At 38.0% G+C, this 23,624-nt stretch overlaps 1 protein-coding gene across 1 annotated transcript in view; it reads left to right on the top strand.

The window, feature by feature from the left end:
* Nucleotides 1–23,624, top strand: part of LACTB2 (lactamase beta 2) — a 46,205-nt gene that overhangs the window by 8,423 nt on the left and 14,158 nt on the right. Inside the window, exons 3-4 of the mRNA XM_036753623.1 lie at nt 8,558–8,684; nt 19,770–19,948. Of these exons, the coding sequence (XP_036609518.1) occupies nt 8,558–8,684; nt 19,770–19,948 (306 nt within the window). The remainder of the gene's footprint in view (nt 1–8,557; nt 8,685–19,769; nt 19,949–23,624) is intronic.

The raw sequence follows: 23,624 nt of genomic DNA, 5'->3' as shown, positions 1-23,624 counted from the left end.
TGTATTCTGCAGCCAAATGAAGCTTCCTAAAATATAACTTTCTACATGTCATTCTCTTATTCAGGCATCAAGGTGCTGTGGAAACAGCACTAAACTTGGAGTCATAGAACCAAGTTTCAAAACCCAGCTCTGCCACCTACTTACTACTGACTGTTTGACCTTAGACAAGTCATATCACATCTCTAGGCTTCAGCTTCCTCATCCATAAAATTAGATATAACTAGATGGCCTTTCAAGATTCTTCTACGAGGGCAGCTAGGTGGTGCGTGAATAGAGCATTGGCCCTGGAGTCAGGAGGATCTGAGTTCAAATCTGCCCTCGGATATTTGACAGTTACTAGCTGTGTGATCTTGGGCAAGTCACTTAAGCCCGATTGCCTTGCCTTCCCCCCTCCAAAAGAAAAAAGAAAAATTCTTCTACATTTAGATCTCTGATCCTGTGATCATGATTGTCTATAAAATCAGTTTCAAATGGTTCTGCTATTTAAGGATCTCCAATAGTAGCTCCATTTTATATATCCAATCTTATTTTCTGCTGCTCCCCAACACAAAATTTCTGCTTTGGACAAGCTAATCTCTTTAGTATCTTCTGCATATTCAGTGCTTATTCTTCAATTAAATATTTTAATCAAATCTTTATTGAGCATTTGCTATATACTGTGCATTGCACTAGGCACTATTATTAAAATGGTGAAATAAGATAGTCTTTACTTTCAAAGCATTTACAGTAGGATAAGACCAAGTACATATCATACAAGAAAGATCCAAATAGAGCAACGAGGAAAAGGTTACTTGTTGCTAGGGGGATCAGGGAAGGGTTTTTTTTTTCTCTTTTTTTAATTCAATTTTATTTTCACCTTCAAATTCTCTCCATTCTATCCCCTCATCCTCTACCCACTGAGGAGTCAAGAAAAACAAAACTCATTACAAATATGTATAGTTATGCAAAATGAATTCCTGCATTATCCATGCCCAAAAGCAGGGTGGGGAGGCGGGGAATTATACTTCAGTTTGTCCTCTGAGTCCATCAGCTCTCCATCTGGAAGTAGATGGCGTGTTTCATCATGGGTCCTTTGGAATTGTGATTGGTCATTGTGATGATTAGTTCCTAAGTCTTTCAGAGCTGATTATCTTTATAATATTGCTGTTATTGTATTAATTGTTCTCCTGTTTGTGTTTACTTCAAAACATTTCATACAAGACTTTTCTGAAATCATCCCCTTCATCATTCATGCAGCATAATTCCATCACATTCATATTCATATACCATAACTTGTTCAGCCATTTCCCAGTTGATGAACCTTACCTCAGTTTCCAATTCTTTGCCACTACAAAAGGAACTGCTAGAAATATTTTTGTACATATAGGTTCTTTCCCTCATTCTTTGGTCTCTTCTTTGGGGTATAGACATAGTAGCAGAGTCATTGGGTCAAAAAGTATGCACAGTTTTTAGTTTTTTGGGCATAATTCCAAATTGTTTTCCAGAATGATGGGACTAGTTCACAGGTCTACTAACAGTGCATTAGTATATATGTTTTCCTACAGCCCCTCCAGCATATCATTTTCCTTTTTGGCCATCTTAGCTACTACGATGGCTGTAAGGTAGAACCTGAGAGCCATTTTAATTTGCATTTCTCTATAGTGATTTAGAGCATTTTCTCACATGCCTCTTGATAGCTTGGATTTCTTCCTCTGAAAATTGCTTGTTCATATCCTTTGGCCATTTATCATTTGGGGAATGGCCCTTTTTCTTGTGAACTTGACTCACTTCCCTATATATCTTAAAAATAAGAGCTTTATCTGTGAGGCTTGCTGCAAAGATTTTTCCTCCAATTTCCTGTTTTTCTTCTAATTTTAGCTGCATTGGTTTTGATTGTGCAAAATCTTTTTAATTTTTATCCAATCAAAATTATCCATTTTATCTCCCGGGAACCTCTCTATATTTTGTTTGGTTAAGAATTCCTTGCCTATACCTAGTTCTAACAGGTAATTTCTTCTTTGTTCCACTGATTTTCTTATAATACCACCATCTATGTCTCAATCGTGTACCCATTTTGAGCTTATCTTGGTAGATGGTGTGAGGTGTTCACCTGTACCTAGTTTCTGTCGGGCTTATTTCCAGTTTTCCCTACAGTTTTTGTTGAATAGTGGGTTCTTGCCCCAGTAGTTGGTGATCTTTGGGTTTGTCAAAAACTAGCTCATTTTCTTCTATATATTATGTACTCGATTTGTTCCACTGATCAACCTTGCTATTTCTTACCCAGTACCAAATTGTTTTGATGATTATAGATTTGTAGTATAATTCAAGATTTGATACCGATACTTGTGCCTTCTCTTTTTTTCCCCATGGTTTCCCTTGCTATTTTTGACCTTTTGTTCTTCCAGGTGAATTTCATTATTTTTTTTCTATAAAGCTTTGTAAAGTAATTCTTTTGTAGTTTGAAATGGCACTGAATACATAAATTAATTTAGGTATTATTATCATTTTTATTGTATTGATTCAGCCTACCCATGATCAATTAATATTGCTCCAGTTTTTTTAGATCCGTCTTTATTTGTATGAAGAGTATTCATTAGTTCCTATGTGTGTCTTTGTCAGTAGACTACCAAGTATTTTATACTGTACCATATATGGTTATTTGAAATGTAATTTCTCATTCTGTCTCCTCCAAGTAGGTTTTGTTGGTAATATACAGAAATACAGATGATTTGTGTGGGTTTATTTTATATCCTTCAACTTTGCTGAAGTTGTTAGTTTATTCAGTTAGTTTTTTAGTTAACTCTAGGGTTCTCTAAGTGAACCATCATATTATCTGCAAAAAAGAGATAATTTTATTTCCTAGGCTTATTCCTTCTATTTTTTCTTTCTTGTATTATTGCTATAGCCAACATTTTTATTACAGTATTGAATAGTAATGATGATAACATATCCTTGCTTCACAAACCTTAATCTTACTGGTAAAGCTTCTAGCTTATCTTCATTACATATAATGCTAGCCCTTAGTTTTAGATAAATGCATTTTATCATTTTAGTGAAGCTCCATTTATTCACTGTGTTTTTAACAGGAATGGGTGTTAAATTTTGTCAAAAGGTTTTTTCTCTATCCAATGAAATGATCATATGATTTTTTGTTAGTTTTATTAATATGGTCAGTTATACATATAATTTTCCTAATACTGAACCAGCCCTGCACTCCTGTTATAAATCCAGCCTAGTCTTAGTTTATGTTCTTTGTGATACATTGCTATAGTCTCCTTGCTACTATTTTCTTTTAAGAATTTTTATAGATATAGATATATAGATATACACACACACACATATATATATACATATACACATATATATATATATGATATGCCATTTGTTGACCATATCTTTAGTACTGGTATTAATTCATTGCCTATGGTACCTTTTAGGAAATGCAGTTTTCCTGCTTATCTCTTTTAATTAGATCTGTTTTTGCTTTTTCTTTGTCTGAAATCATGATTGCTACTGCTGCCTTTATTACTTCGGCTAAGGCATAACAGGCTCTACTCCAGTGCTTTATTTTAACTCTATGTGTATCTTTATTTTTTTGCTTATTTATTTTTTCTTATCTTTCTTTTATTATTTATTTTGAACATTCTTGTATTTCTAAATTTTGAGTTCCAAACAATCTCATTCCTTCCCCCACTCACTGAGACCGAGAAGGCAAGCAAAATGATATCAGTTATGCATGTGAAATTATGCAGAACATGTTTCTATATAATCTACATCATAAAAAAATAAAGCAAGAAAATTATACTTTAATTTTCACTCGGAGTTCATCAGTTCACTCTCTGGAGGTAGATAGCATTTTCATCATAAGTCCTTTGGAATTATCTTGGATCATTGTATCGATCAGAGTAGCCAAGTCTTTAACAATTGATCATCATTACAACATTGCCGTTACTGTCACAATATCTTGGTTCTTCCCATTTCACTTTGTATCAGTTCATGTAGTTCTTGCCATGTTTTTCTCTGACACTACTCCCTCCTCGTCATTTCTTACGGCACGGTAGTACTCTATCACAATCATATATCACAACTTGTTCAGCTATTCCCCAATTGATGAGCATCCCCTTATTTCTAACTCTTTGCCATCACAAAAAGAGCTGCTATAAATATTTTTGTACATACAGGTCCTTTTCCTTTTTCTTTGATCTCTTTGGGGTACAGACCTACTAGTGGTATTGCTGGGTGAAAGGGTGTGCACAGCTTTATAACCCTTTGGGCATAGTTCCAGATTGTTCTCCAGAATGGTTGAACTAGTTCTATGTGTCTCTTTCAGTTCTAAATGTGTTTCTTATACGTAACATATTGTTGGATTCTGGTTTCTAATCCATTCTACTATTTTCATCTGACTTATGGGTAAGTTCATCCCATTTATATTCACTGTTAAGATTGCTAACTGTGTTTCTCTACATTCTCTTCTTTTATACTTATCTATCTCTTTTTCCCCCGAGTCCACCTCTTTAAGAGTCTGTTTTTATGACTAATTTCTCCTTTAATCCAGCCTCCCTTTTATTCTGCCCTTTCCCCTTAGCCCCATTTATTTTTCCTATTTGCATGTTGGGTAAGATGTCTTTCTATACCCATATGTATATGTGTATTCTTCCCAGCTTTAAGTAGTTTTTATGCAAGTGAGGTTCAAGTGTCATCTACTCTCCCCACCCCATTGCCCTGTCCTTGTTGCATAAACTCCTTTTTGAACACACCATTTATGTGAGATAATTTTCTTTTTTCTTACTCTCTTCTTCCTCTCCTAGTGCATTCCTCCTGCCTACCCATTCCATTCTTTTTTTTTTTTTAATCATCCAAATGCAACCTCCAGGTCTTCTAATTGTATTCCCTCAGTGACCTCTGGTATTGATAAAGTTCTGAGAGGCTGCATGTTATCATCTCCCCATATAAAAAAGTAAACAGTTTAACCTTATTTAGTCCCTTTTGATTTCTTTCTTGTGTTTACATTTTTATGTTTCTTTTGACTCCTTTGTATGTCACGTTTTCTACTCAGCTCTGGTCTTTTTATCAGGACTGTTGGAAGAGCTCTGTTTTGTTAATGTTCCATATTTTTCCCTGTAGGATTATACTTAGTTTTGGTGGATAGGTTATTCCTGATCGTAAGCGTAGATCCTTTGCCTTCTAGAATCTCATTCCAAACTCTCCATTTATTTATTATGTTAATGTGGCTGCTGAATCATCCTTGTGTGACAGTGTTTCTTTGGAACTGGAATGCTTTATTTATCGCTACTTGTAGTATTTTCTCCTTTGAGCTCTGGATTTTGATATAATATTCCTAGGAATTTTCTTTTGGGGATCTCTTTTAGAAGGTGACTGGTGGAGTCTTTCCATTTCTATTTTGCCCTCTAGTGCTAAGATATCTGGACAGTTTTGTTTTATGATTTCTTGGAATGATATTTCTAGGCTCTTTTTATTTTGTTCATGACTTTTAAGTAGTTCAGTGATTATAAAATTATCTCTCCCCAATCTATGTTCCATGTCAGTTATTTTTCCTATGAGATATTTCACATTTTCCTCTTTTTTTTTTTGGTCTTTTGACTTTGCTTCATTATTTCTTGATGCCTCGTGGAATCATTAGCTTCCATTTGGCCACTTCTAATTTTCAGAGTTATTTTCTTCAGTAAGGTTTTATGCTTCTTTTCCCTATTGCTCTCACTTGGTTTTTAAAATCATCATCTAGCTCCTCCTTTAACTCTTCCAAGAATTCATGTTGGACTTATGTCCAAGCTGCATTTGCTTCAAGTACATTTTTTTCTGGTTTTTATTTCCTTTTTTGTTTGTCTTGAGCTTTCTCTATTGCCATAACTTTTTATGGTGTCATTCTGTTTTTGATTGTTCATTCATTAAGCCTACATCTTGACTTTGGATTTTATGTTACTGCTGGGCTCTGTACTGTTCTAGGGGCAGGGGATGCCAGGTGGTATCTGTCCTGAGCTTCTGTCCTCCTTCAGACTTTCTTTGCTTTCGAAGCTCTGGCTGGGGGATCTACAAGCTTTTAGTATTTCCAAAGTGGTATTTTCTGGGGAGAGGTCTATTGACTGCCCTCCTGGTCTGACTTCTGCCAGTATCTGACCCAGGTTTGGATCTATCAGCTTGTTTCTGGTTGGGAATTTCAGCCGATTGCTTTTTGACCCAACCACTCTTGGCCTGCTAGTAGTGTCTGCAGATTCAAAGTGACTGAACTACCAACTCCCCTTTGTTCTGGCATGCTGTGTCCCACTCGAGCTCAGAGACACATAGCTACCATGTGCTTCTGGGTATTTGTTCAGTAGTTAACCACAGACAGGGCCAGCACTCACAAACATTCTTTTTCTGCCCTGAATCTATGACCTAGCACTGTGTGGTAGGCAACAATGCTGCCAGAAGGCTCCCGTTCCTGTACCCAGAGCTTGCTCAGGGATTCCCTGGGATCCCTTTTCAGTCTGGTGCATTCTCTAATTTTTTGTCAAAAAAATGTGGGGAGAGAACTAGATTCTAATGCTTCCTGTCTTTCTACCATCATGACTCTGCCCCTCAGGCAAGGTTTTATGGAGATATTTTGCTTATGTTGGTCTTTGAATGATAATGGTGATAGCTGATTTTGATATTAGAGCTTAAAGTTTACAAAATATTTTACATATGATTATGTACTGTAATCTCATTTGATACTAACAAGAGGGCAAACTAAGACTTTCTAAGTGACTTGCCAATGGTCACAGAGCTAGCGTGTATCAGAGATGGGATTGTAACCCAAATACTGCATCCAAGTCCATCACTCTTTCTGCTGTGTTATATACATCCTCTGAAAGAAAGAGAATTTGAATAGGCTGTTATGTACAGAAAAACCTTTCTATGTATAAGGGATAAGGCATAGAGACAGGAGAGGGCAGGAAGAGTTTCGAGGAATGCCAAATAGTCCAGTTAGGCTCGAACATAGTCTGTGTGAAGGAACATAATATACAGTAAAGGCTAGAAAGGTAGATTGGATCCAGACTGTGGATGGTTTTGAGTGCTGGGCTAATTATAGTTTATGTGGTTAGCGCTGAAGAGACACTGAAGGTTTTTACCAGGAGAATAAAATGATCACACCTCTTAAAAGGAAGGTAACTTTGAGGGAAAGAGGCTGCAGAGATAGGGGTGTGTGTGTGTGTGTGTGTGTGTGTATACTACTTAGATTGTACACTTCTTGAAAGCACACTGTTTTTATTTCTCCATTATCCAAAACAGTTCACTCAAATGCTTACCAATTAATTGATTCCTTTCTTTTTAACCAGTGAAGGGAGAAGAATTTCTTGTCATAAGAGCATTTAAATAGAGCTTTTTAAGCTTTTCAGTGCTTTAAAGGCATTATCACATTTAATCTGATTGGAGTTGATCTTCATAATAATCCTGTGAGGTAAACAGTAAATATTATGGGGCTTACAGAGGTTGTGACTTTTTCAAGTTCATGCAGCTAATAAATTTCTAAAGTGGGATTCGAACCCAGCTCTCCCTAACACCAAGCCCAACATTATATCTGTTAGACCATATTGCAACTCAGTTTTCCAGCGTTACCACATTGTTGTCTTTCCTTGAAAATTCAGGACAGGGAAATCCTTTGCTTCTTCAACCTTTTACTGTGGTAACCCATTTGATATTAGGTCTCTTTTACCTATGTATATGTATCAGCATTTTATTAGGGTTTTACAAATACCATTCCTAAAGTTCTATATTACTATCTTATCATCAATACCTAGAAGTTTGGTTTGTTTTGTTTTGGTTTTGGAGGCAATCAGAGTTAAGTGACTTGCCCAGGGTTGAAGAGCTGGTAAGTGTCTGAAGCTGGATTTGAGCTCAGATCCTCCTGACTCCAGTGCTGGTGCTCTGTCCACTGTACCACCTAGCTGCCTCCATACCTAGAATTTTTCAAAGCTGGCCAAGACTTGAGAGGACTATTTCTCAAATTTTATGTTAACAAAAGGGAATTTATTTATACATGTGTGTATGGAGAGGCTTAGTTCCTCTACACAAAGTATCTGTAAGATGCGAGGAGCAGGTAATATTTCAGACACTTGCTGCTGTATGCAGAGTTGCATCTGAGAATTTTTGCTTCTAAGGCACCTAAATACCACAAACCATACTTAGGGCAAGCTCACCTTCAGTTGGCAGGAATGATGCAAAGTTACTGCTGAGGGAGAAGAAGGTGGAGCAGAGGATGAACTTTGCTTCATCTCAAAATCTAATAGCCTGTTTTGAAAACTATTTTTGCCAACTGGGTACTAAGCTCTGTTGTTTTTGTTGGTTTTTTTGCTAAAAAACTACAAGTATTATTGATGCCCTCTTTTAAATTCAGTGCTCTATGAGAAAATTCCGGTTGCCTCATTCTAGGTTTTGTCTCTGGCTATAGTACCTCCTGTTTTTCTGGGTCTTCACCACTTCCTTGGAATGTAAGGAAGTAACCTTTTCCTTCTGGTAACTGCAAGTATCACCATCATGAGTGCCCTCTAAAGTACATAACTTTGAATTTTTTAATGTGACTTATGTATTTTGTGACCAGGCACTGCATATTGCATTAAAAAACTTCCACGCAATCCCTTCATGGAAGAAGTTATAGGAAATAAAGAGCAAAAATATGATTATCTGAAAGATGGAGATGTGATTAATACAGAAGGAGCCACTCTCAGGTAAATACTTGACTGTTTTGTAAGCTATTGTTTAAAAATCTGATTCTACCCAAGGACAACCAAAACTTTATCAAAGCCAATTTCTATCCACTTACTTTAGCACAGATCTACAATTCTGTAATCTATTGAACAAAAGTAAAGTTGAATTAATGGATACCCATGCATTTGCCTAGGGCTCCTCTCTCTTCTAATCCAATGTTCTTTCGACTACATGAATCACAAAATGTGGCCTAATAGGATCTTCCAAGGGATTACGGGTGGGTTTCTTATAATTATTTTCTTAACATAATAATGTTAATGCTTTCGTATCTCACGTGAAATAGTCATGTACTAATTCTGCATTAAAAAACAGACATTACTTTGATGATAAGACAGTATATTGAGCTGTTCAGGCTGAACCTAATGTGGTACTTTAACCAGAATAGTCAGGTCACAGCATGACTTAGCCTAGGTTAACCAAACTTAGAATCAACAAGGATATATAACCTAGACTTTTTTATTAATTTTCATTTAAAAAGCTACTAAGTAGGCTGGAATATTGGTGTAGGAGGGCCAACGTATTTATTTCCTAGTAGGAAGATCCACCTGAGAAAACCAAATTAGTATCAGAAAGTTGCTTCCTAAACATAGCATCAGAGCAGAAGCAGACATAAGAACTAAAGAAACATAGCATTTTAGGACCATTTCATGAAGGAGTAAGTAGTCCTACACAAATCAGTAGCTCCCAAGGGCCTTCAATATATAACAGTATAACAACTTACTTTCCTAAAGATAACACTGAATAATCAGGGAAAGATTAAATCATGTTTGGTGTGCACTGTTTAAGAAGGCAGGGGAATATTTAGTAAGTTAGCAAAAAGCTGGAAACAAAACATGCTTAAGAATTGAGAGATGGCTGGAAAAACACTAGTATATTAATTAAATATTATTGTGGCATAAGGAATGACAATTATAATAAATTCAGAGAAACATGATAAAAAGTGAACTTACTGTTCTTTTTTTTTCTAACTTTTAATAGTATTTTTTCCAGTTACATATAAAGCTAACTTTCAACATTCATTTTTATAAAACAAATCTTTCTCCCTCCCTGCCTTCCCCAAGACAGCAAGCAGTCTGGTATAAGTTATACATGTACAGTTATATTAAATATATTTTCATATTAGTCATGCTGTGAAAGAAGAAACAGAACAAAAGGGAAAAACCACGAGAAAGAAAAAACAAAAAAAGTGAAAATAGCATGCTTCGATTTGCATTCAGACTCCATAGTTCTATCTCTGGATATGGATAGCATTTTCCATAATGAATCTTTTGGAATTGTCTTGGATCATTGTATTGCTGAGATGAGAAGAGTAAATCTATCATAGTTGATCATTGCACAATGTTGCTGTTACTCTGTAAATGTTCTCCTGGTTCTGCTCATTTCACTCAGCATCAGTTCATGTAAGTCTTCTCCAGGTTTTTCTGAAATCTATCTGCTCATCATTTCTTATACCACAATAGTATTCCATTACATTCATGTACCACACCTTGTTCAGCCATTCCCCAGTTGATGGGCATCTCCTTAATTTCCAGTTCTTGGTCACCACAAAAAGAGCTGCTATAAATATTTTTGTACGTGTAGGTCCTTTTCCCTTTTCTATGATCTCTTTGGGATATAGACCTAGTAGTGGTATTGCTGGATCAGAGGATATGTGCAGTTTGGTTGCTTTTTGGGGCATATGAACTTGCTGTTCTACTATATAGCATTTCACCTCCAGCACCTTGCCCCCCATGTGGGGGATAACCTGTGTAAAGGTTAAGAGGAGATAAAATGCTGTGGAGGAGGAACAGTAAAGCCATTTTGTCTGGAATGTACAGTGTAAAGGGGAGTAATGTGAAATCAGTCTCATTTAGAGCTTACCTTACTTTAGTTACATTTTAGTCTTTCTGGTAATAATACTTTACATTCATTTGACATTTTTTCTTTTAAAATGTTTTATTGGTGCTTTTTTTTAAAACACCTCAGGCACTTCCCAATACCTCCCATAGAAAACTCCCTCATAAAAAGAAAGTTAAACAAAGCATACTGTCACATCTGCAGCACCTAATAGTGGATGCAAAATTACACACAAGTAACCTGCCACCTCTAAAGATGGAAGTGTATTTCAGTAGCTCCTTGGGAACTAAAATTGATCATTGCATGTAATATAAATTTAACTACAATTTTACTCATATCTTTTGTTTCTACAAAACCTAAAATTCTCCCATCCCCTCTCCTACTGCTTCTCAGAAAGCCATATAGTATAAAAAGGAATTTTTTTTCAAAAGAGGAAGAGGAAGAAAATCCATAAAATTGGACAACACATAAAAAAATGTGAAAATATGTGCAGTGTTCCACACCTGTAGACCCTCCACTCAACCCCACTTTGCAAAATAGTGGAGGGAGTTGTCTTCTTTGGAGCCAAACTTGTTCTTTATAATTTTACAACAGTCAGTTTCAGTTGATTTGTGACTGCTGTTTCATTTACATTGTCATAACTATTACATTTGTATATTGTTTTCTTGACTCTTTGTGTTTGTATATTTGCATATATCTTTTCATGCTATTTTATATTCATCATATTCATTATTTCATATAGCATCCAATAATCCAATAAATCCAATACAATAAACATTTATTAAATGACTGCTATGTGTCAGGTACTGTGCTAAGCACTAGGGATACAATTAATAAAAAGGAAGACAGTCCTTGTCCTCAAGGAGCTTACAATCTAAAGGGAGCAGACAGTACACAAAAGAGGCAGGAAGTGGGGGGAGGGACATTACACCATGGGGTTCCTGGCAGGGGAATGGAGTGGGGGGAGGGGGCAGGCATGCATCTTGTTCAGTGGAGTTGAAAATAGGCAGCAGAGGCAAAGTGGAGTGGTACTTCATTATATTCATTTACCACAATTTGGGTGGCTAGGAGACATATTAGGTAGAGTACCCAGCCTGGAGTCAGGAAGATTCCTTTTCCTAAGTTCAAATCTGGCCTCAGATACTTACTAAGCTGTGTGACCCTGGGCAAGTCACTTAACCCCATTTGCCTCAGTTTCCTCATCTGTCAAGTGAGCTGGAGAAGGAAATGGCAGACCACTCCAGTATCTCTGTCAAGAAAACCCCAAATGGGGTCACAAGGAGTTGGATATGACTGAAATGAATGAACAATAACCCCAATCTGTTTAGTTATTTCCCAGTTGATGAACATCTTGTTTGTTTCCACTTCTTTGCTACCACTTACATGATATTCTAAAGTTTTCAAAGCACTTTCACATACTTTGTCATATATGATCTTCACAATCGCTAGTCCAGCCAAGTAAGCAGAGATTTTTTTAAATTAATTTATTTTTAGTTTTCAGCATTTCACTTCTTTAAGATTTTTAGTTCCAAATTTTCTCCCTATCTCTCCCCTCCCCCTACTCCAAGACAGTGTGGATTCTGACTACCCTGTGCTCCAATTTGCCCTCCCTTCTACCACCGCTCGCCCCTTCTCTTACCCCTTCCCTTCTATTTTCCTGTAGGGCAAGATAGATTTCTATACCCCATTGCCTGTATATCTTATTTCCCAGTTGTATGTAAAAACAATTTTTAACATTCATTTTTAAAACTTTGAGTTCCACATTCTCCCCCTTCCTCCCTCCACACCCACCCTCATTGAGAAGGCAAGCAATTTGATATAGGTTATGCATGTGTAGTCATGCAAAACACTTCCGAAATAGTCATGTTGTGAAAGACTGACTATATTTTCCTCTGTCCTATCCCACCCCCCATTTATTCTGTTCTCCCCTTTGACCCTGTCCCTCCTCAAAAGTGTTTGTTTCTGATTACCTTCTCCTCCCATTTGCTCTTCCTTCTATCAGCCTTCTCTCTCTTATCCCCTTCCCCCCTACTTTCTTGTAGGGTAAGATAGATTTTCATACCCAATTGAGTAAGCCAAATCCGATGAGAGTAAGGTTCACTCATTCCCTCTCAACTCTCCCCTCTTCCCTCCATTGTAAAAGCTTATTCTTGCCTATTTAATGTGAGATAATTTACCCCATTCACAGCAGAGTTTTTTTCTACCTCTTTTAAAGATGAAAAAATTGAAGCCCCGAAGTTATGACTTACCCAAAGTCATACATATACCAGAAGGTAGGACTCAAACCTAAGCTTTCTGTCTTCAAATCCAGTAAATATGCTTTCCTCTGATGGGCATGACTACTTCTCAGGAGATGCCCTAGTCTTTTAAATAATTCATTTATAAATCCTCTCTTAAGGCAGGATAATTGTGCAAAAAAACTCCTTTATTTTTATTTCTTATTAGCTTCAATTTCAAAGGGTAATATTTTTGGCTCGTGTCCTTATATTTTAGGGGTATGCTATCTCTGGGCGTGCAGCTCCTCCTTACACAAGGACTTGAGGTCTTTCATCAAGTATACCATTGGTATTTCAATTATGGGATGGGGAAGGGTGGGGGTTGCCTTGGCAAGCAGGTAGGGACAGAAGTAAACTGCTTCACGGAGTACTTCATCTCTAATCAAGGAGACTATAAAAGAAATCACTTCACTTAGACTACTTATGAATAATAATAATGACTAGAAATAATATCTCAAAAAGGTCTTAAATCATCTATCTACCTTAGATAATAACTAATATTTTAATCTATCTTAGAGAAGGAGGATTTCTAAGTCCCAGCATAGTGGGAAATGTACTCAAACATATCCACTACCCTTCCTTTGTTACTTGAATAGTAGCAATATTTAAATTGCACTATATACTATTAAAATGTAATATGTCATGCAGTCATCTCATTTTTAATAACAGCATTATAAAGAGGTCCCATCGTATTAAGGGAATTTAACATAGATTGCTATGGTAGGGGACTGTGTCTTGCTAATGTTTTTGACTATAAATTCCACCACCACCCCGGGCCTTGGTCAGACATCAAAGACACCAAGGTCATCCACTGCATCCCAGACCATCACCAGTTGTCCTGACTTTTGTCTTGCTAGTGGATTTTGGTGATTGGAAGAGAAAAGAGAAGCTGACAACTTTGTGCAACCGTGTTTCACTTAAATACAATTCACTCACAAGTCAAGACGTCATTCCCTGATGTCACTGATCCTCTTCAAAACGAAGGACAAACAACAGTAGTATTGCATGTGACTCTGGGAAAGTATAATAGGAAGCCAGCCTGAAGAGATAGGAACCCCCAGAGTGGAAAGCAGGGAAGTGTATAATATAACCTTTTTTTGCAAGCTCAGAGAAAAAAAAAGCCTCACAACAAAGTCTCCCTGCCTCTGACTATCACCTTGCATTTTATTAGTAGTAATAGTAACAATATTCAACTGATGTCTACCCTGGGGTTATCCTATGCCACATTTGTCTTGTAAAGCAGAAAATTTGATAAATATATTTGCCATACATCAGTTCTGAAAAAAATATTATATATCACACTACATTGGCATCCATGTGTTATTTTTCATCTTCACCAGTTAAATACAAAATTTTTTTAAACCATCTTACAAAAGACACGTGGAATACTTAATAGGATGATTTTTAGCATTTAGGCAAAAAGAAAACTCCAAATCATTTTAGTTTCTTAAAAGCCTTTAGGTTTTGGCAATAGCCCTTTAGATCTTTATGATGTAGTTTTGTTTGCCCATAAGTGATAAAGTTCCGGAAAAGCTTTCTAGCCAAATGACTTTGGTCCTTGGGAGGTGTTACCTCATGCCCGTCTAACCACCATCACCTCAAGTAAAGTCTTGTTCCATCACGTGTCCCAGTATTAAGGTAACCTGGGATCTCAAGCCCCTACAAAAGAAGCGTAAGCTCTGACTTATCCTGTCAAGTTGGAAAGGCTTTCAAACATGTACCCAACAATGACTTGTATGTTTCCTGTACAGGAACCAGCCAAGCTAAGTTGACCACTAGGTAATGATTTATTTATTCAGCTACAGCAATTCATGAAGACATTCTACTAAGAAGTGGCAAGATTGTATAATATAATTATCCCTTCCCTCCTTGTATGATGTGACAGCGTGATGTAGTAGATAGAGCATAATAGATATGGCACTGGACTTCGAGTCAGAAAGACCCAGGTTTTAATCCAGTCTCAGCATTCACAAGCTCTGTGACCCTGGACAAGTCACTTAACCTCTAAGGTCTCAGCTTCCTTGTCTGTAAAATCAGGAAGTTCTACTCAGTCCCTAAGGTCCCTTCCAGCTCTAAATTTATGACCCTATGTGCACAAAACAATACAAAATGTAGTATGAATTCAGAAAAGGAAAGGAGTACTTGTGGCAAGGGTGGGGGCATGTAGCTTATTGAAGAAATAACATTTGACCTGGACCTTGAAGAGTGAATTATATTTCAATGAAGATAGAAGACATCCAAGTTCTAGTAGGCAGGATGTAAGAGGCACAGATGAAGGAAATTGCAGGCTATGTTTTAGGGAACATCAAGTAATCTAGTTTGATCAGAGTGAAGAATAAATGAAAGTATTGGAAGATAAGGTTGGAAAGGTCCATTGGAGGCAGATTATATAAGGCTTTCCTTGCATGAGATAGTGACAGAGTTTGGTATTTATTTGGTAAGCAGTAAGAAGTCAATGAAGGTTTCTGGGGTTTTTTTAAAGCAGCACAGAAACATAGAAGTTGTTTAATAGGAAGACTAATTTGGTTGCAATGTACAGGATAGATTGTAGCACAGTAAACAACTGGAGAGGGGTTAAGAGGCCATTGTAGCAGTCCAAGTGAGACGGAATAAGGGACTATACTCATGTTGGTGGTTCTAGAAATGGAGTCAGTTCAGATGAACAAGGATTTCAGTATTTACTAAGCATGAGGCACAATTGCTAAACCCTGGAGATACAAAGACCAAACCAAAAAGTACCTCTAGGAGGATATGACATATATACAAATCAGTATGATACAGAGTAGGAAATAGCAGAGCAGAGAACACTTTTCTAGGAGTATTCAAGGAGAGAGAATGCGTTCATGTGGGAAGGATTAGGAAAAGGTGTCATCTGTGCTTTGAAAGAACATAAAGACTCACAAAGACAGAGACAAGCAGGGAGTATGTTCCAGGGATGAAGGATGGTCTGCATGGAAGTAGGTTGTCAGGAGTGTAAAATACATTGCAGGAGAATGGTATGAAGCAGGTTGGAATTACATCATAGACAGCCTTAAATGACAGGCAAAAAAAAAAAGTCACAGAAGATTCTGAGCAAAACAGAGATCAGAGCTGTGCCCTAGGAAGCTTATTTTGGCAGCTGTTTGAATGACAGAAAGGAGAGAGATTGGAAGCAGGAGAATTGGAAAGCTCTAATATTAGACCAGAGGAGGGACAATGAGGACCTGAAACAGCATGGCAGCAGTCTGAGTAGAGGAGATTCAAAAGACATAGGAAAGGTAGAAACAACAGGCTGTGGCAACTGATTGGATAGGGGGCAATGAAAATGGGAGTAAAACTCTTCTGGGGTGACCAAGAGCATGACAGTACTATCACCAGAAATAGGAAAGTGTAGAGGAGATAATAGTTCAGGGTATGAAGGTAATGAGTGTGGTTTTAGACAAGGTGAATTTGAGGAGCTGGAGAGAAATACAGGTAAAGACATCCATCGGATAGTTGGAGATGCCATACTTAAATTTAGATGAATTTAGAATTCATCTGCATAGATGTGATCACTGACACCACTGGAAGGAGGAAGTTTGCCAAGAGAGTATAGAAAGAGAAGAGGTCACAGAGCAGGACCTGAGGGGGACATGCACGCTTAGGGAGCAAGAGGTGAATGATAAGCCAGAAAAGCCAACAAGAGAAAGCAGTGTCATAAGAGGTTGGGGTGATTGCAAGAAATGGGGATGATCAAAACCTGAAGAAAGGTAAAAAAGTGGCGAGGACAAAGAAGAGCCCATTAATCACCTTAAAAGAGGAAGGATGAGGCACAGAGTTGTATACAAGTATATTTAACGGGACTTGAAAACTAATTCAGGGGGCAGCTAGGTGGCGCCGTGAGTAGAGCACCAGCCCTGGAGTCCTGAGGACCTAAGTTCAAATCTGGCCTCAGACACTTGACACATGTACTAGCTGTGTGACCTTGGGCAAGTCACTTAACCCCAATTGCCCTGCCAAAAACCAAAAAAAAAAAAAAAAAAAACTAATTCAGTCCCAGAGGGAGAGGAATAAGTCACAGGCAGCTTCAAATCATTGAGCCTTAATGATTGGAACAATAAGAATAATGCTATTAACAGAAATAGATGATATAGAAAATCAGGAGTAGGGAGAGGTTTGGGAGGAAATATGTTGAATTTGGTTTTGAACATTTGGGGTGTGAGATGAAAATATCTGTATAGAGTAGACAGTTAGAAATGAGGGTCTGACAGACAAGACTCTAGGGCTGTACTAAAAAAGCCAAGAATAAAAATATATTTTTGTTCATACTTTTAAGTGGACAGCATAAGAGAATTACAGACAAATGGTAGACTTTTTTATCTCTACCTTTTTTTTTTAATTTAGCAAGCTAAATGTTGAACTTTTTTTTATATCACATGAATGTTGTCAAACCCAGAAAATAAGTGACCAAAGAGCCACAGAGGTTATACAACCTCTGCTGACTCTGGGAAAAGAGAAAAAATAAAACAAAACAAAGAGCTCCCAGTGGTTATGAGCAAAAATCTTTCTTGATTCCATTGGTGGAGAAAAACTAGACACAGGTGCTGGGGTCTGCTCTGATACCAAGGAGATACACACACACACACACACACACACACACACACACACACACTCTCTCCCTCTCCCTCTCCCTCTCCCTCTCCCTCTCCCTCTCCCTCTTGCCAAGCCTTGATATGTACAGCAGTGACTTCGAAGAGAGTTGTAGCCATGGCAGTGAGGGTGTAACAGCAACAATGAGCAAAAGGCTTGATTCATAGCAGGGCTTCATGACCAGAATGTGGTTCCTGCAGGTGCTTGACTAAGCTCAGGGACCACCTGGAGCTGGTAGGAAACAATGCTGGGATTTTGCTGCAGCAGAGTTCATCCAGAGGGTGAGCACAAAGGATTGTTGTTATGCCAAGCTCAGGGCACAGCTTGCTTGCTGGGCCTTAGCTCTGGAAAACAGGGTGTCTCCTAATAGTTTTTTAAAAATAAGAGTGAAAAGGAAGGGATGGTCTTGGCATGAGAATCATAACAACTTTTATATGCTCAAAAAAATTCAGTCACTGAGAAACTAACTTCAGTACTTAAAAGATGTATTATTTCATCTGTTCAGGTGCCTACAGAATCTTAGAAAATGGTCTCTGAGTTGTTGTGACCAAAGAAAATTCATCACTTGGTGGCTAACCATCTGGTGATGAGCCTCTCCAACTCGGGCTGGGTTTTGAGAGAGCAACAGTGTTTTCACCTGGCCCACATTTAAAACCTTTCCAATTTGGCAGAACCTACTAGGTCTCAGATTCTACTGCCATACCGTCAGCAAATCAGGGACAGTTCCACAATAAGATGAAGCCCTGGAGGGGTATTAAATAGAGAGAAAAATAGATATAGGTATGTATGTACATATAGATATGTAAAGATGTGTATATATGCACACATATACACATATATACACACACATACCTGTCTAATTATAGTATATATAGTTATAGTAAAATTAAATCTTTTCAAAGATGACCAAAGTGTTTTACTTTTAAACTAAGTAACTTAGCTAAATAAAATATTCTTTAATATTTTCATAAATCATATCTAAATGTGTGTGTGTGTGTAGCCCTGAGGTGAAAAGGATGGCTTAACTAAACCCACTAACCAGTTTAACCAAGAAGAAAGACCAAAGGACAATCAGATATTTTGCAACACACAGGAGAGCCTTCTAATGCTGTCCTTAGTGTGGGACTGCCATATAACATGGTGGTATTTCATATACTTCAATACTTTGCTACTTTGGATAAGGTCAAGACAGTTGTGTGTATGACGCCTACATAGAATATAAGCCTAGATAGCCTGAATTTATACTGAGGATTCTTTGAAATGAAATTAATGGTACAACAATAAGATACATATTGTGTTAGGTACACAATCTTAAATTAGTCAGAGGTGTTACAGTGGATAGAGTACTGGATTTGAAGTCAGGAAGACCTGAGGCAGTCCAGACAGGCAGCAAGCATTTATTAAGCACCACTGTGTGCCAGGCACTGGGCAGTCCCTGTTCTCAAAGTGTTCACGTCCTAATGGGGGAAAATACACATAAAGGAAAGAGAGGGAAAGAAAGTGCTCATGGAGCCTGGTCTCAGAAGTCCTAAGAGTCAGAAGCAGCACACAGTCAGGAAGGGAACAAAGCAGAACCTTCTCACGATGGAGGCTCCCAAAAAGAACTTGCCAGCCGTAGAAGGGGACTGGCGTGGCTGTACAATACTCTCGTGAGAAGGTAGCTATGTCATGGTGTCAGAGTCCTAAGAGTCAGCACAACCAGGAGGGGAAAGTTAGAATCCTGTCTTAGATACTTTGTGGCTGTGTGGTCCTGGTCAAGTCACTTAGACTGTCAGCCTGTGTCCTCATCTGTGAAGTAGGCATAAGAGCACCCACCTCACAGGCTTGTGAAGATCAAAATGAGTTACATGTAAAGTAATATGCAAACTATAAAATGCTGTTTAGATGCTATTATCATCTTAAGCCTTTTGAGGGCAAAGATAGTATGTTTTCCCTTAGCACTAACCATTGAATAGGCACTTACACATAAGAAGGGAGGGATCTTAGGATCATAGATGTCCAACCTGCTCATTTTATAGATGAGGCCCAGGGAGGTTAAGTGACATACCCAAGTCACAAGGCTACTAAGTGTCCAAGGCGACGGTCCAGCGCCCTGTTTACTATCCCACCCTCCCCATACCACGTGTAATCGATTCTTTTGGGTGGTGACAGTTGCTAATCCCCAGAAGGGTTTTCCAGGTAGTGGCATAACTGCGACCTTTAGAAGAAGGTAGTTTCTTCGGCCTTACCTGAAGACAAGGATGTGTATTAGTTGATTCTCCTTATTGCTGTTAACTCTTAAGGTACCATGATTGCTGATGACTTTTTGTTTCTTCTGTTAATTAGAGTTCTACACACACCTGGACACACTGATGATCATATGGTTCTACTTTTAGAAGAGGAAAATGCTATCTTTTCTGGAGACTGCATTCTAGGAGAAGGAACAACAATATTTGAAGATCTTTATGATTACATGAATTCCTTAGAAAAGCTACTAAAGATTAAAGCTGATTTGATATACCCAGGTAGGCAACTGGTTTCAACTTGTGTACCCATTTGTCGGGTAATGGGGTGAAGTTTTTTGAAGATACACAATAATAAAGGTATTTCATTCAATTCCATCCCTAAGAATGCCCCATGTTGTTAAAAGTATCTAAAAAGAAGTCTGAGGGGTCCAAGTAAATATCTTTCTACAAGCATAAGAGGGTTGTAATATATTGATAAAAATACTGAGCAGCTCTTGTCAGGTTCCAAAAAGTACAAGAAAAAAAGTCTAACATTGCTAAGAAGTCTGGCTTAAATCAGTACTCCTCAGGTATTCTAATTCCATGAATCCTCTAGGGCTTTATAAATTGAAACAGAACGAGAACTAGAGCAGGAGTCAGGAGATTTATTCAGCTCTGCCACTTTGAGCAAGGTACTCAATTTCTCTGAACCTCTATTTTCTCATCTGTAATATGGAGTAATAATATCTGTCTTGCCACCACACAAAGTGACTGTGAGGTCCATGGCCTGTTAAAAAAAATCTGTAAATTACTCTCAACCCCTACAAAAAGAAACCTATTGTTTATCTCACAGGCATGACAACCACCGAATAAGTCTATAACTCTTATTCTCCCTTTATCTTAAAGATTAGGAGAAAGGGAATTCTAACAAAATGGTCTAGAACATAAAAAAGATGGAATCTTATTCCTAAACAGGGCTTTTATCAAACGGCTACTGAGAAGCATAGTTTCTGCCACCCCCTGAAATTGCCCTCATGGTTCTCCTGCTACTGACAATGGAGAAGAAACAAGTGGCGGAGGCATGGGCGGGGTGGGGAGGGGGAGGCAGTTAAAAGGATGATGGGGGGCAGCTAGGTGGCGCAGTGAGTAGAGCACCAGCTAGTGTGTGTCAAGTGACTGAGGCTGGATTTGAACTCAGGTCCGCCTGACTCCAGGGCCGGTGCTAGAAATTCAGAAATGCATAAAATATTTGTATGATATCGTATAATATCAACATATTTTATCTTTTAATAGCATAGTAATGCAAATTTTTCTGGTATAAAGAGAGGGCCAAAAAATTTTAATCAAATTTTCCAGATCACGGGGGCACCGCAACCATAGCCCCCTCAACATGGAAGGGATAACTGTAGTCATAGGAGAAACAAGCCAATTAAAAATACTTAGGTGGAAAAAGATAAGGTCTAGCAGATATTTTTATAATCTATCAATATATAGTAAGCACATGCTGTGTGCCTGGCACTGTACTAATACTGAGGATACAAAAAGAGGCAAAAGACTGCTCTCTGTAAAAATCTGAAAGTAGTGTTAAGATAAAAGACTCTTGGGCAAATACCAAAGGAAATTCATAAGATGTAGAGTTAGAAAATATCTTAAAGGTCATGTGGGCCAACTCTCTCATTTTACATATCACTCAAAGCTCCAGGGGCCATTCCGCCTGCTGACAGGCCTAGGTCTAGTTCTGAGGGCCCTAAGGGCTCAGATTCTCTCTCTGCTTTATTGATTCTTTCCTGAAATAAAACTCCAAGAAAATATGAGTAAAGCTTAGATATAATTCAAGTCTAGGTTTCCCCAAATGTGGGTAGTGGTCCTCTCCCACAAAATTATGTAGTAGGTGGGTATCTAGTATGTCATCCACCACAGAAAATGCCTAAGACATAAATTCAAGAATAAATATGGCAACATTAGACATTCAGATATTCCATAGCCTCTACCCTATCCAACCCCACCCATTCTCCAGAAGGTAAAGACACTTTGTGTGAGTGCTGAACAGATACTCCCCCATATACTTCAAAACAGCATTTTATAATTTGTAACAATAAAATGAAAGATTACCAACGTTTCCTAGCCTCTCATGGCTTAACTTAGTCCTTCAACTTCAGGCCAGTCTTCTTTGGAAATCCTCTCCTCAGAGAAATACACTGTGAAGGAAATGTTTTCCCTCTAGAAGGCTAATGGCTGACTCAAATTCCAGGACTCTTGCTTTCTTAGGAACTCAAGGTCCAAGAACTCTCCTCCCAGTCTTACCTGAACCAGCATGGACTCTTCACCATGTGCTTTTCCTACAAGTTACATTAAGGAGGAGAAATCAGAGGAGACCTTAATCAAATTGAGGAATTTCCTAAATAACTTGATAAGATTGTAGGATGTGGGATCCTGATCAAATTGAGGAGTTCCCCAGTCAAACAGATGAGATTACAGGACTTGGGCCATTGTTTGCTTGGCTGACACAATATCCAGCATACTTCATGGTCTATTAAAACAAGTTGGCCCAACCTCTGGAACTTTTACTCTTAGATCTCATTCCTTGCCTTTTCCCTTGTGCCTTCTTCTAAAACACAATATTAAGTAGAGTGAGGGAATTTCTCTTCCTGTCAGCACCAAGAATAGTAAATCACAATTTACAAATTAAACATATAGCACTCGGAGTCATACTGTACTCAGCTTAAGAAGGTAGTTCAGTTCAAAAACGCAGTTCGAATCCTGACCTCTTATGGAGAAGAGGGAATTTTGAGTTCTCTAGGCAGCATGATCTCAGAATACAGCCTTTTTTTCTCTTTTTAAGAAAATCCAATTTCTCTACCTCCCATCTCACCTTCCCCCTTTGTCTAATTGAGAAAGAAAAGCTAAACACCTGTTAAAAACATGTAGAGTCAAACAAAACATGTTGAACGTTCCCACGTTGGTCATGTCCAAAAGAAGTATAAATCATGAGTAACATATTTTCATCAGGAATCCTCTGGAATGATGGTTGATCATTGTGTTAATCAGTGTTTCTAGTCTTTCAGAGTTCTTTGTCTTTACAATATTGTTACTTTATAAATTATTCTGCTGGTTCTGTTCACATCACTATGTATCAGTTCATACAAATCTTCCCAGATTTCTCAGAATACAGTTCACCAGTAGGTAAAGGAGATTTCCTGGGCAGCAGCACCAGCTTCTCTGGTCACTTTAAATCTAGTAGTCCAGAGTTCAGGCACCAGACCTTCCAGAAGTCCAATGGCAAGAAAACGAAGGTAAAGAAAAGGAAAAAAAAGGAAGTGGTGGGTTGCTTTCTCATTCTCATAGACCTCAAAGGGAAGAGCACCTCCCCTGACAAGAGTACACCCTCCTGAACCTTTAACCATTAACCAGTCATCAGAAGGTAGTCCCAGTCTCTGAAGCTAAATCAATAAGGTGTCAGTATGCTATTCTGCCTCCATTAAAGGGAGCCATCACCGTGTAATTTTTTCAGGTTGGTGGAGGAGGGGAAGAGAGAAGAGACCCTCATCAAATTGGTCAGAAGCTCCCTTGTTAATCTCTGGTTACATAAATGCCTGGCACATAGTTGGTGTTTAATACATACTTGGTAATGAATTATTTATAAAGAAGAAATAACTGAAGCCCAGAGATCTTACTTGACTTGCCCAAATTCACATAGGTATCAAGAAACTACAAAAAGAGATAACTGCAGTTTCTGATCTGTGAGAATTATTTTCCACAAATGCACTGTTTGGAACTTAAAGGTGTTGTTTTCTTTTTTAAACGATATTATAAATGGTAATTAGGCCCCCAAGCTAACTACAATAGCCTATTTAACTTTATTCAATGTGTCTGAATTTATAACCTCAACTCCATGCTGCTGATGATAGCTCCCTTGGCCCAGGTTTGGGGGAAGGGTGGGATGCAGGGGTAGAAGCCTAGAATAGGGGCTTTAGGA

The sequence above is a fragment of the Trichosurus vulpecula genome, chromosome 1 (assembly GCF_011100635.1).
Source record: "Trichosurus vulpecula isolate mTriVul1 chromosome 1, mTriVul1.pri, whole genome shotgun sequence".
In the NCBI taxonomy this organism is placed as follows: Eukaryota; Metazoa; Chordata; class Mammalia; order Diprotodontia; family Phalangeridae; genus Trichosurus; species Trichosurus vulpecula.
Note: the sequence above shows the minus strand (reverse complement) of the source record. Positions and strands in the feature narration are given on the sequence as shown.